Raw genomic sequence first — 13,123 nt, forward strand, 5'->3', positions numbered from 1 at the left:
ACACATTTATTTTGAGCCGCGCGGGCTGTTCAAATCGCTCTGAATAATTCACAAGCTCGTATTACATACAGAAAAGGATACAGATCTGTTTTTTCTTCATGACAGCAGACGTGCATGACAGCAGAACAAGCGACAAAAGCAATATAAAAAAAGTTAACAATTACTTTTTGCTATATTTACATTTTATAGTTAAGTTTTTACAAGTTATAGTTAAATAGTAAATAATATTTTTGCCGCGCGTCGTTTTCTTTTCTTTATAAAGATTTTGGCTGATTTTTTCCTAACCAGGTAAACACAATTCTTCACCGGGGAGAAACAAAATTGACCAGGGATTTTTTAGAAAATCACCAGGTAGCAGGGAGGTCAAATTTCCACCAGGGAGGGCAAAATAACCCACCAGGTCGGGTTTCACCAGGTCTGTTACAGAGGGGTGTTCTAATACGGGCACTTTGCTCTGACACTTCGGTGTCCGTATTAGAAAGGTTCAAATGTATCAAAACGACACCACTCCTCTTTTCGATACTTGCTATGCTCAAGGTCGCTTCCAGCCATGGAAACCAAAGGTTTCTGATTGGCCAGCCTGTAATTGCGTTTACCAAAGTCAACAGAGTCAGTCAACTGAGCCTTTTCGTCTAGTATAAGCAAGGTGAATACACCGAGGTTAAAGCAGCCATTTTCATGTGGTAAATACTGTGTAAATGTTTAAAATAATTCTGTATTATAGAATGCAAACAAAACTGCAGTTGTCTATACCAACCTAAAACCTAACACAAAAGACCTATTCGAGAACCTACCATAGGAAATGATCTATTAAGAGATTCTCTTTTGGCTACGCAAAGAACACTTACACTGTACTTGTTCAGCTGGTATGTAATTATCTTGGGCTAAACTGTGCTGACCTGCTTCTAAACAGTGTATGAACGCCTAAATTCACACATTTTCCCCGTGCAGTGAGTATACGCAAAGACCGTGCAGTTTACGATAACACGAATTTCGTAGAATGGCACAATGTTACGCTCGTGTGCTCCAGTAGTGTGAGCTAGGCTGTAGGGCATTTGAGTGCAAGGACTTAATGGCTGTGTTACCAGCTGGATTCGGCAAAAGCTTAATTTTTCAGATGTTTGTTTTTCTGTTTAAACGATTAGGCGCGAAGAAAATAGCAAGAAATAAATAGCTTTTCGATTAGCGCCAACATGAAGCTAGACGGTAACAGTTAACCACAAGAATTAAGCAGAACATTCCACTTTTAAGTGTAAACGAATTTTTCTAGATTTGTTTGCCGGTTTAAAGAAGCATTTAAGCTTTATTTAGCGCGCGATAATTTTTTTTTGGCTCTAAAATTCAAATTGAGCTTATTGAAAAACTCTGGACACTCGATTTAGCCAAACAAAAAACATTACTTCTTTTTGCAAATAAACATCTATAACAACTAGAAATTTAAAACGTTTAAAACATATCTCAAAATTTAAACTAATTTTCATTAGTTCCGGGCTTGTGTTCGGGCGGAACTAATGGAAATGTTAACTCTTAAATGTTAATGGAAATGTTAATAAAACTAATGGAAATGTTAACTCCGCGATTAAACAGCATGCGGCCACGATATACATCCCAATTACGCCAACATTCTAGAAACAGGTGTGAACAGCAAAAACAAGCTAAGATTGTTTCTAGAGTCTTTGCGCTCTTTCTTAGACAAAAACTCAGTAAATGAAAGGGCACCCTTCCCGAGGGTTTACGCATCACTACTGCCTCCATAGGGGGCAACAAACAATAACGTCTCAACTTATTAGAATTCTGTAACTCTCGCGTTATCTTCATTCTCTGAAGAAAACCGCAGAATTTAAGGCGATCGAAAATTTAAAGACAATTTTACTTTTTAGATTGTGTTAAACGTTTTAAATTTTTAGCTATGAACACAGAGCGCTCCAACAGATTTAACTATAACAACAACACACTTTATTTATGTCCTCTTTGGTAACATTTACAGAATTATACAATAATAAAGATATATAGAGAGGGACCTGGCTACTTGAAATAACTAAGGACGTGAAAAGAGAAGACACTGAACCAGATTTACAAAGATATCAATGCAAGTTAGGTCGGTACACACACACAAACAACACAAAACACACATCTGTAGTGTGTATTTTCGCTTCTTGAAATCCAATTTGAAATTGTAATAACTAAAAGTGGCTATAAGCCACTAAACTCGGAAAAGTTATTATGAAACAAGAATCGTAAACAACAAACTGACAAATAAAGGTTTGCTAATACAAATGATGTTATACTTTCCAAACTTCTGTTTACTTCACTTTGATTGTCATCAAATACTGATCGAGAGCAAACCGAAAGGCCAAGAGATAGAGTTTCCATCTGTTGCAAATTGATTTCTTTCTTTTTATTTTTCCTTTTTGTTATTTGAAGGTAACGAATAATTATAATAATAATAATAATAATAATAATAATAATAATAATAATAATAATAATAATATCATTGCCTATAAGTCGAGCGATTTTTTTCACCAAATCGTACTGAAATAAATTCATCTTAAGCTGAGTGTTTTGGGTTAGTTTTTTTTCTAACTGTTCTAAAAAAAACAAACTAGGTTTACGGTCTCGGCTTATAGCTGAATAAATATCATAATATTATTTCAAGAAAACTGACATTAATACAATATCTCGGTTGGTGACTAAGCATGTTAATTTTATGTAATTTAACAAGAAATGTAGGTATGAGAGAAAAGGTCTAATTCTCTAGAGGTCTTAAAACACTTGCACGCATTGCGTGCATATGTCTAACAGGAAACTAGTGAAGGAGTGAATTCACTTCGCCCACTACAACTCTTTTCCGAGTTAAAAACGGTGTCTTTGAAAAATCACCGAAAAAAATTCAGTTAAGCGCCATCAACAAGCTGGCAAGTTCACTGGCTAGCGTTCCCTTTTCTACCGTCCCCCACCCACCCCACCCTTCTTTTATTCCCCTTCTCAAAGTTTCGCGGAGCCAAAATGCGGAAAAGCAACTGCAACTGCTCTTTCAATATTTTGCTCACAAAGTTGCCTTTAGCGGTGGAAAGCAAAGCGTAATTGCCTTTATCAATACTGTATAAAGATTGAAAATAATTTCTTTTACTCTAAGTCAAAGGTATGGGACGAAAGCAACTTTTCGTGCCGTCAAAATGAGCAAAATTACCAGTGTTCAAACGATAAACTGATTCTCGTGCTCTAGGTATCTTGTGTTTGAACCTTTAACTCGCTATAGAAAGCTCACACGTCAAGTTTACGCGAAGGTAGGTGAATTTGTTTTTCCGAAAACTTGTTTGTTTACGGCTCCTTTAAATTCATGGATGTAGTTAAATTGGTATTTTATGCGAATGCCCCTACCAAACGAGCTCATTTTTGGCATGTGGCTCATTTTTCGTCTGTTGCAGCCATAATGAAAGAAAGAAATGTTTTAAAAATAAAGTTGAATTAAATCTCTTAGTTTTGAGCTGAATCTTATCTATTATTTCTACAACACCCAACTCTTTCAAGACCTTTTCACTGCAAAATAATCCATCCAGAAAATTACACACATATACAGAAAATTACACACGAGCTTTTTGGTGGCCGAGAACTGGGCCCACAAATAAAGCTTTTATTTTTATTAATTGCTCAGGCAAATTAATTATTGACCGGTCGATAGCTTTACACCAAAAAGCTGAATGATACAAGGCTAGCTCTGGGATAGATTTCGAGTTTCTTTCGTTATTCTGAGTAAAGTAATACAAGTTTATGTCTGAAGTGGCCGAGAACTGGGCCCCATACTGTATTCTGCTCAAGGCTGCTCAGCTGTGGGAACCAAAGCTTTCTGATTGGCCAGTCTGTAATTGCCTTTACCAGAGTTAACAACAGTCTATCAACTAGTATAAGCAAGGTGAATACCCTACGGTTAAAACAGCCATTATCATGTGGTAAATGATGCGGAAAGTTTGAAATGATTTTCTATTATTAAATGCAAACAAACCTACAGTCGTATATACCAAGCTTAAAACCTGACACAAAAGACTTATTTGAGTAGCTGCCATAGGAAATTATCTTTTAAGAGGTTCCTTTTTGACTACATAAATAGCACCTACACTGTACTTGTTTAGCTGGTCCGTTAGTGTAAAACAAATATATGTACCTGCACTTACATGCATTAAGAAATACTTAACACTGTATTTACAAAATACAAGGGTCTTGTCATTTGACTTAGATATCACAAACTATAAAATAAGCGAGCCAGTTTTCAGAACACTCAATTCCAATTGGAGTTTTCTGCGGAAGAATCATGAAGATTTTGGCAGTCTTGGTTCTGCTATCCTTCCTCGCTGAGGTTGCGATTTCCGAAGACGACCAAACTATGGCCGTGGTATGTATTCAACTTGATTTATTTTTGAATACTCTGTACTTAAACAAGCCTTTTTTGTTGTTTAAAACGTCGGCTTTTTCATTGAGCTTGTAACGTGTTTTTATTGATATTTATAGAAGATAATGAAATATTCACTACTATGATCGTTATTTGGACAAAAAACACATATAATGATAAAAATATTAGGAACTTTGACGATTGAGGTTTATTATTATTTTCTGAACCTGTTGGTCTTAAGTTAAGAAATTCCGGCCGTTCGTCTGTCTTCTGCCGGAGGAAGAACTTCGTTTAATTTAAGAAAAACAGACGTAGATCAGTTTCCCTGTGATAAATGCAAGCTGTTGTGTCAGATATTTTTAGCAGAGGTTCGTTAGAGGGCCATTCGAAATTTGGGTTTTGTCAAAAGTCATTTAATACAGTTTGTTCTCCTCCACTGTAAAAAGGCAAAAAACTGAAGAAAACCTTTTTATCGAGCCGTATTTGTAGGGGTATCATCTATAAATGCATGGAAGATCATCGCACTTAAAAACGAGAGTCTTTATTCAATAACACTTTATTCAATAACTAATCTATTATGCATCGTTGCATATAAATTGTGAATGTTACTTGCATTCAGTTGTAAGAGAAACCATTTTAATCAGAATACTGAATGGAGACTTCATTCTTTGCTAACACGGGCGCCTTTCTCTCAGTTGTCTCAATCATTATTGTTTAACAATATTCTACCAAAGAATTAATTCTCAGCTACTTCTGTGGATTTTTTTTCTTATTTTCCGCATTTACGTTATCTATTATTTTTTCTGTATTTCATAGCTGGAGAAGGGATCGACACGAAAGAAAAACTCAATAAAAGAGAGCCTGTAGCTTAGTTTGCGCAACAAATATTCCCGCAATTTATAAGCGCAAAAATAAGAGGGAGCGGATTAGACGAAGGGATGGGGGCAAAGGGGTGAGGAGGGGGGTGGGGTGGGGCAAGAGAGAGTGCCTGTTAGCACTGAACCCACGCCCACCGATTTTATTTTTTCGGTTTTTCTCCCCCCTCCTCCAAATTTTTTGGCCTCTGCCCAATCTTAGCGCGGTCAGTTTTCTCGAAAATTTCTCATTTCCTATGCAGGTTAATTGTAGCATTTGATTCTGCTCAACTGCACGATTATTTGCGTCTCACAGAATAGAGATTGAGAAGTGAATGTATAACACTATTGAAATGCAGCTTAATTCTCCAAGACCGATATAAGTTTAAATTTACCTAAGCATCCTTTAAAATTATTCTTTCAGAAATTTTAAACGACTATGGATACATATCGCCCACTCGAAGTGGCAACCACAATGTGCCTACGGCCATCAAAAGGTTTCAAAAGTTCTATGGTCTCAAGGTCAGCGGCGAGCTGGATGACTCGACTGTCACTCTCATGAAGAAGCCTCGATGCGGTATGAGAGATCCAGTTGGAGACAATCGTCGGCGCAGATACGTTCTTTGGGGAACAAAATGGAGGAAGAACCACCTGACTTATTATGTCCAACCTGGCGAGGACCTACCACATGTAAGTACAATTTCAAGTGAAGGTGTTTCTTTAAATGTCGTGATAGTGCAAACGTATCAGAGGAGCACTTTTTTAAACTATATTTCTCTTTATTTATGTAACACAGGATCAACAGAAACAGATATTTGCTGATGCACTGCAGTTCTGGGCTGACGTATCTGCTATGACATTCAGTGAAGTCAGCAGCGCCAGTGACGCCGACATCAAAATAAGGTAGTTTGGGGGAATCCATATCTATATATAGTATATATAAGCTCAATATAATATTCGTTTTTATTCTTTGTGCCGTGAAATTACCTTTTAATTAATTTGAAAAAAGGAGGAGATTTTCTGCTTTAATTAGACTAATTATTCGTTATCTTAAAGCGAATTAGTACACACTAACAAGAGTTGGCTCATTGAGTATTTTAGTCATATAGATTGCAACAATCAAGAAGATCATTTGCAAATCACATTAGAACCAACCACTATGGCACACGGTAACACCTAAAATACATTGTACCTAACCTGCTAAGCTATGGTAACTATAATGTATTTAAATTTAAAGATGCTTTTTGATAAGCCATACATTTGTGTTCGTTATTTATTAGTACATGTTTTCTTTAATAATTAGCTTTGGAAAACAAACTCACGGTGGTACCAGCGTGGAAAGCACTTGCCCTGAACCATTTGATGGAGCTAATGGAAATCTGGCACACGCGTCTTTCCCTGAAGATGGGGTAGTTCACTTTAACGAAGACATAACCTTTACACATGGAACTTCCAGTGGTTACAATCTTTTATGGGTGGCGATGCACGAGTTTGGGCATTCTCTGGGCCTGGATCACACAAACATCAAAGAAGCAATCATGTACGCTTACTACACAGGCTCAAACTTGCAGCTTCATTCCGATGACATTGATGGGATTCAATATTTGTACGGTAAGATAATCTTGAAGATGGTACTCAGTACACAGTGGAGTAATGACGAACAAGAAACTCTGATTAAAATCATAAATTTCAACACAGGAAGTTTCAAATAAGCTTTTTGTTTATCACGTGCCAGCCCAAAATTCAAACTGTTGTTTAGTCGATGGGCATAAAAATATCAACAAAAAAACAAATGATCTGTGATAGAAAGACCCAGCTGCCTACTGGAAATACGACAGTCTTCGTTCTGTGAAATTAAAGTGAGAGAGGAGGGGGTCATTGAGACGGACTCGAGAACGAATCTGTTTACGACATTGTTGCTCAGTTGATTACGAGGGGTGTACTTTTATTTTTTTATTATAACACGTATGTCAGCAAAAACACATTTACCAACTTGTACATTTGTTTCCCCAACGGAAATCGAACCCACGGCCTTCCAGGTAGTAGTGGGCGGTCTAACCAACTGAGCTACGAGAGACTAGTTGTGAGCTGGGCCATTTACTAGGCTTATATATAAATGTTTTATTTACAAACAGGCGAGCCGCCAGCCCCCACGACCAGCCCAGCGCAGGTGCCAGACCCCACGGTTTATGGTAAGTCTGGAGCTTCCAGTGGCTCTTTATTCATTCGCTCTAGAAATTTTGAGGTTGCCATGACGATGTCATAATTACAAGCAGCTTTCGCCAAAAGACGTCATTTTTGGCATATTTCTTTTTTTTTTTTCAGGCCTTTTATTAAAGAAAAAATGTAAGATATATTTAATTTTACATTCCATTTGCATTCTGGCTTGGCTGTCCAAAAACATCTCCGCTATTTTCTGACTTTCTTAACAAATGGTGAAATCCAAGATGGCAGATCAAAATGGATAAAGTTTTAATGATGTCATATGACGTCGCTGTAACAAAAAACTAAGTTTTCTTGTAGAAAAGGATAAGGGCTTTCTACTCAGCGTAAATCTATTTTGCTGCGCGTAAAAAGAGCGAAAGATTCGGGCAGGGGGCATCCTCCCCCCCCCCCCCCATCCCTAGCCTTATACCACTTGTCAAAAAAGTAAATGCAAAATAGCATGTTCAAAATGTGGACGTTTAGTTTACGCTTGATGAATTTTACGTCATAAAGTCAAGTAACCAACTTATTTTGTGGACCAGGCTACAGTCCTGGTTCCATCTTTCATGTTTTTTTTTTCTAAGAACAGAAACACAAGGAGGAAAAGTGACGAGGATTTCATTTAACTCCCCCCCCCCCCCCCCCTCCACCTCTCTTTGATTCAGGTTATATGAATATTGAAATAACTCTTCTTGACATTATAGCTGCAAGCTGCGTCGACACAATCGATGAAGGGGACTGTCAAGCCTTCAAGTTTAATGGCCTTTGCCAGACGGAGAAAAATCTTATGTACTTTTATTGCATCAACACATGTTTCCATTGCGTGTAAGTCATACAGATAAATAGAGTTGAAAACCAAGGACATATAAATGTACTATGAACGACTTGGATCTTAGCCGGAATAGTTTTAATTTTTCCGGCTTAGACAGATGTTTGTATTGAAAAAAATGAAGCAGGTATTTATTCTTGAAGCCAAGGCACAATACATACAAATAACATGCGAAAATCAACTGTAGGAGTGTGAAATGTAGCTTTCATGTGTAGTTAATAAGCACTTAATGACTGGCCCCAAGGGAAGAGGGGAGTCGAGGGAACGCTTTTCGACGCCATCTTGACAAGTAGGCAAGGCGGGTAGAAATTACAGTTTATGTCTGAATAGGAATCCGACGGCAAATATATTTTTCAAAACTTGAATTCTGGACAACTTATGAATTGTTAAGTTAAGATACTAGGCAAAAGTTTTTATTCGCCGAGTTTGAAGGATGTAGCTGGGCTAGAAAGCGTTCTGTCTGGAGTTACGTTTTAATTTTCCATACATTTGTCTATAATTTTTCCCGCGAACCGCGTCAAATTTGCGGGAAAAAATATAGACAAATGTATGGGAAATTAAAAACGTTGCTTACGCTTTCTAGCCCAGCTACATCCTTCAAACTCTTCGAGTAAAAACATTTGCCTAGAATCTTAACTTTACAATTCATAAGCTTAAGTTGTCCATAATTAATTTTTGTAAAAGATATTTGCCGTCGGATTCCCATACAAACACTGTAATTTCTAACAGCGTTGCCTATTCAGTGTAAGTCAAAGAACGTGAATACACAAACCTTTTTCTTCGTGTAACTTTCTGGAAATACTGTAGCGTATCCCCGCCAAAGAACTCTTAGAGTAAAGTAATCCGTCAGATTTTCTAGTACGTACTTGTGAAACATTTCCCCAGCAGTGAATTAAGGTGCTCTTTGTTCATTTCTTCACACTTGTCATTTTAGTTCTTCGAACCTGGCATTTTGCACCTTCCTCTCTGCGCTGAAGTCTCTTAGAGTCTTCACTGCATTCCGATTGCCCTTGATTCTTTATTTAGAGCTTTTGTCCTGAAAATGTTGTTCTATTTATTCTTCACTTCTAATTTGAAGCGTTTTGTAGTGGCCTTTCAAAAATTTGGTGCCCAGCTCGCTCAGAGTTTGCGCATGCTCCTTGCGTTTTTTTTTTTTCTTGCGTTTGTCTTGCCGCACAACCTTGTCCGCAGGGTCTTCTCGGCGACGAGTTTTTAAAATGGCGGTTTCGTGTCCAGCCGCCATCTTGAAAGCAAACTAGACCCTGGGAACGAGGCTGGCGGTTTCATGACGCAAGTCGTGATCACGTGCAAGCCCAAGGTTCAAGTTTTTGTCGCTCGAGTTAGTTTTATTCGCCCTACTTGAGCGTTCTACTGTTTTGACGCGTGTCACGTGATACATTTTCGTCCTAACAAACTCTTTTCTTTTACGATTGCAGTCCTTGGTGAAAGAAAACGAAGACAAAGTGCTGGGTGCTTGGTTATAAATCTTACTTTCCTTGCGGTTTATTGTTGTGGTAGTGAAGTAGAATTGTACAAGAGAATAAATTAAAGGGAAGATAAATCATTTGGTGGTTTTGTTTTCATTTTAGTTTCTTGGAGTCCAATTCGGAGTATTCACTCTCAATACGGAACCAGATAAAGAACGCGCGCGTGCGCAGCATACAAACCTTGTTAAACTGCGATGATAAACATTACGAACAAACGTACATCTTCAGAAGTAACCGTTAAATGGAAGTACAACTAAATTTAAATTCGAAAAACAATAGGATCGACAAATGACGAAAAACGGGTGATGAAAAAAATAAAATATATAAAATAAAATACAATGAAATAACAATTTGCACAAAACAAAATGTGCAAACTAGTAAAGATAAAGTTTTTCGGTGTCTACATTTTCATTCAGGGCAGGTTTTAAATCTCTTATCAATAAGTTCTCCTTTATTTTGCAATGGATATCTGACCGTCCCCTTGCTAATATGTCAAAGTGGTCCCATTTAAAATTATGACCAGCTGACGTGACGCGGTCTGCAATATAATAGCAGATGCGTGACTCTTACTTGTTATCGCTTTAAAAATGTTCCGTTTTCTTTCATTTTGTCTGCGTTTTGTTTTTCCAATGTAGAAATCTTGGCGGTCACAACATCTAGCCTTATATACAACTTTTGACATCTGAGAGCCGTACTTTCCCGTACTTGACAGTTCTTACTCAAGTATTAAACATAGGTTCGATATTCCGTATTTTAAAGTAGCCGATCTTAATTGTAGGAATTAGATGTAAATACAAAGAGTGTTGGAAAATGTAGTATAATTTAATGTAAATAGACCAGAATCGTTTTTATACTTATATTATATTTTCATTTAAACAGTGTCCCCGATTAGTAAGCTTAAGGCTAGCTAGAAGACCAGACACTTAAATAAAATTATTATTATTATTATTATTATTATTATTATTATTATTATTATTATTATATATAAGAAGCATACGAAACGTCAAGTAAAAGGTCTATTTTTTTTTTCTAACAATGCTTTTGTCTGTAATGTTTATCACCGCAGTTTGCGTGTTGTTTTTAGTTACAGCAAGGCGCCCAAAAGTGTGGCCACTTTTAATTTATTCACATTCTTTCGTGCAGATTTAATCCAATCAAAAGCCGTGGACAGCTTGCAGTTGACTTCTGATTGGATTAAATTTGCACGAAAGAATGTGAATAAATTAAAAGCGGTCACACTTTTGGGCGCCTTGCTGTAAACTACGATGGCCAAAGAAAAAGAGCATTTGCAAACCTTGTTATTGAATTAAGTTATTGAACTCTTTATTAGGGACGGGCCATAAGAAAAGCGATAGGAGTCATGAATGGTCCCTCAAAATTTTGCAGTGCTCGCGAAATCAGGCTTCTGCTCGGAATGCTCGCAAAAATTTTAGTGGGTGCCCGCCGTTTGGTCGTGCTCGCACAGTTTTACAAGTGTTCGCATACTCGGTTTTTAGTGGAGGTAGCTTTTTGAAAAGTGCTCATTGCTCGCAAGGCTAACTTTTGTCAATGCTCGTGCTCGCGAAGAAAAACGCTGTTGTCGCATGCTCGCAAAAACCATTTGATAACCCTAGTGATGGGGGGGGGGGGGGGGGGTTGCGCAAAATATAAAAAAAAAATCATGCAAGAGGAAATGCCAAGAAAAAAATTTGTGCAAAGGGGAAGGCAAAGAAAAAAATTCATGCCGTAGAAAAGTTTCTTTTAAGCACTTAAAAAACTGTCATTTTACACTTGATAAGATCAACTTTTTTGACGAAATATATCAGGGAGAATGCTTAAAATAGCGTTTCCGAGCCTAGAAACTTCAAAATTTTCTGGGCGAGCATGCCCCCAGACCCCCCTACAGACTAGCGTCTCCAGCGCTCAACTTCTAGTTTCATTAAGGTCGCGGGGGACACCTACAACATGAATAAATTCATGAAGCGAAATTTTGCTTGACCTGCATCTTTTTAAACGCTTATTTCTCGGCTGTTATGGGTGCGATTAAGCTCACATTTTACAGAGACATACAGAAATGATGAAAGACTATGAATGAGATCTTTTATTTGGTAGATTGCACTTAACGGCGATGTTATAGCCTCGTTAGTTCCAAATTGGGAAGAACTTGATTTTGAGGCAGAGTTTGCGGAACGTGTAGGAGACAGCACACTGTGATCTTGTCAAAAACTAATCATTCAATACCTCTAGAGTGTCATAACAGAAGCGGATTTTTTAATTTAAAGTTTGCCAGCAAGTTATGGTGGTTTAAATGTGCAAATTTGAATTCAGTGCCTTCTCTCTTTTTTTTAAAAGCGCTCTTTTAGAATTCGCTTCTGTTATGACACACTACAGTATTCCTAGTTTACCTCTCTGCAGTGGCAGCTCATGAAGTTCTGTATCCGCGCTGTATTCTCAGCCCCAGAATTGGGTTTGGGGCTTTAGTTTGTGGTGGTGTGTGGGTGGGTGGGTGGGTGGGTGAGGGGGGAGGATTGGGGACAGACTATCTCTTTGAATTCGGGGATGCGAAACGATTTCAAAACAGCTTCCATGGGCAAGAATTGTTATTTTGTGTCTTTGAACAGGTTCTGCAAGGTTTTGCCCCTAAAATATCCATCCATGACATCTTGTACACCGCGTTCAATCAATCGCTCTTGTACATAATCTTCACGACCGCCTTGACCTTTTGACAAGTGTTCACGCTTTGCATTGACCTGAACACGGAAGACTAGCCTCTTCACGGACATTTTCACAAAACTTTACAAAGCTGAGGTGTCGGCGTTAGCGCCTTACAAAAAGGTCAACACTTCAAATGTATGTCGTTGAAAACCCCAATCATTGATTCTATACTTACCTTGAACTTTGACCCGTACGTAATTTGTTATTCCTCACCCAAGACTCTGATTGTGTGGAAAACGAACAAAAGTTTGGTAAAAAGGTAAGCAAGGAAAAAGAAGGAAAACAAAAAAAGAGAGGGATCTGGGGAAAGGGGATTAGCTAACCCCTCTCCAGTCTACTCTCGCTATTTTTCTTTTATCCGCCCCGTTACTCTTAGTTTTTACCATAGTCCCAAGAGCCTGTAACAAGCAAACAATTGTAATTCTTTCTATTCACCTAATTACCTTGGGGAAACTGGGTTGGGAAATCACAGGTTTCACTACAGGGAGAGGCCATCACTATGAGATGCAATTTCTAAATACGGTAACAATACTCAGCGCTCCGTTTTATGACTGAACGCTGTGGTGGGAGAATTTTGTTTTAGGAAAAAAAGAGTGTGTGTTGTTTTTATTGATAACGAGAAGAACTATTGGCTATACAATAATGTTGAAGTCCCCACGAAATATAA

The 13,123-nt window shown here is 37.8% G+C and overlaps 1 protein-coding gene across 1 annotated transcript; it reads left to right on the forward strand.

Moving 5' to 3' along the window:
- The first annotated feature begins 5,416 nt into the window (after positions 1-5,416).
- LOC144648441 (stromelysin-3-like) lies at positions 5,417-9,839 on the forward strand. The gene is made up of 6 exons (XM_078507996.1): positions 5,417-5,931; positions 6,038-6,144; positions 6,545-6,852; positions 7,377-7,433; positions 8,151-8,271; positions 9,712-9,839. The coding sequence occupies exons 1-6, from the start codon at positions 5,800-5,802 to the stop codon at positions 9,719-9,721; spliced, it is 735 nt and encodes a 244-aa protein (XP_078364122.1). The 5' UTR covers positions 5,417-5,799; the 3' UTR covers positions 9,722-9,839.
- The last annotated feature ends 3,284 nt before the right edge of the window (positions 9,840-13,123 follow it).

This window comes from Oculina patagonica, chromosome 1 (genome assembly GCF_052425735.1).
Source record: "Oculina patagonica isolate OP01 chromosome 1, crgOcupat, whole genome shotgun sequence".
Lineage (NCBI taxonomy): Eukaryota > Metazoa > Cnidaria > Anthozoa > Scleractinia > Oculinidae > Oculina > Oculina patagonica.

Bases quoted from the DNA above. Each gene is read 5' to 3' on its own strand.
- LOC144648441 (XM_078507996.1), top strand. From the start codon at position 5,800: ATGAAGAAGCCTCGATGCGGTATGAGAGATCCAGTTGGAGACAATCGT. The intron at 5,932-6,037 runs GTAAGTACAATT...TATGTAACACAG, and splicing joins CTGGCGAGGACCTACCACAT to GATCAACAGAAACAGATATT. The intron at 7,434-8,150 runs GTAAGTCTGGAG...TTGACATTATAG, and splicing joins GCCAGACCCCACGGTTTATG to CTGCAAGCTGCGTCGACACA.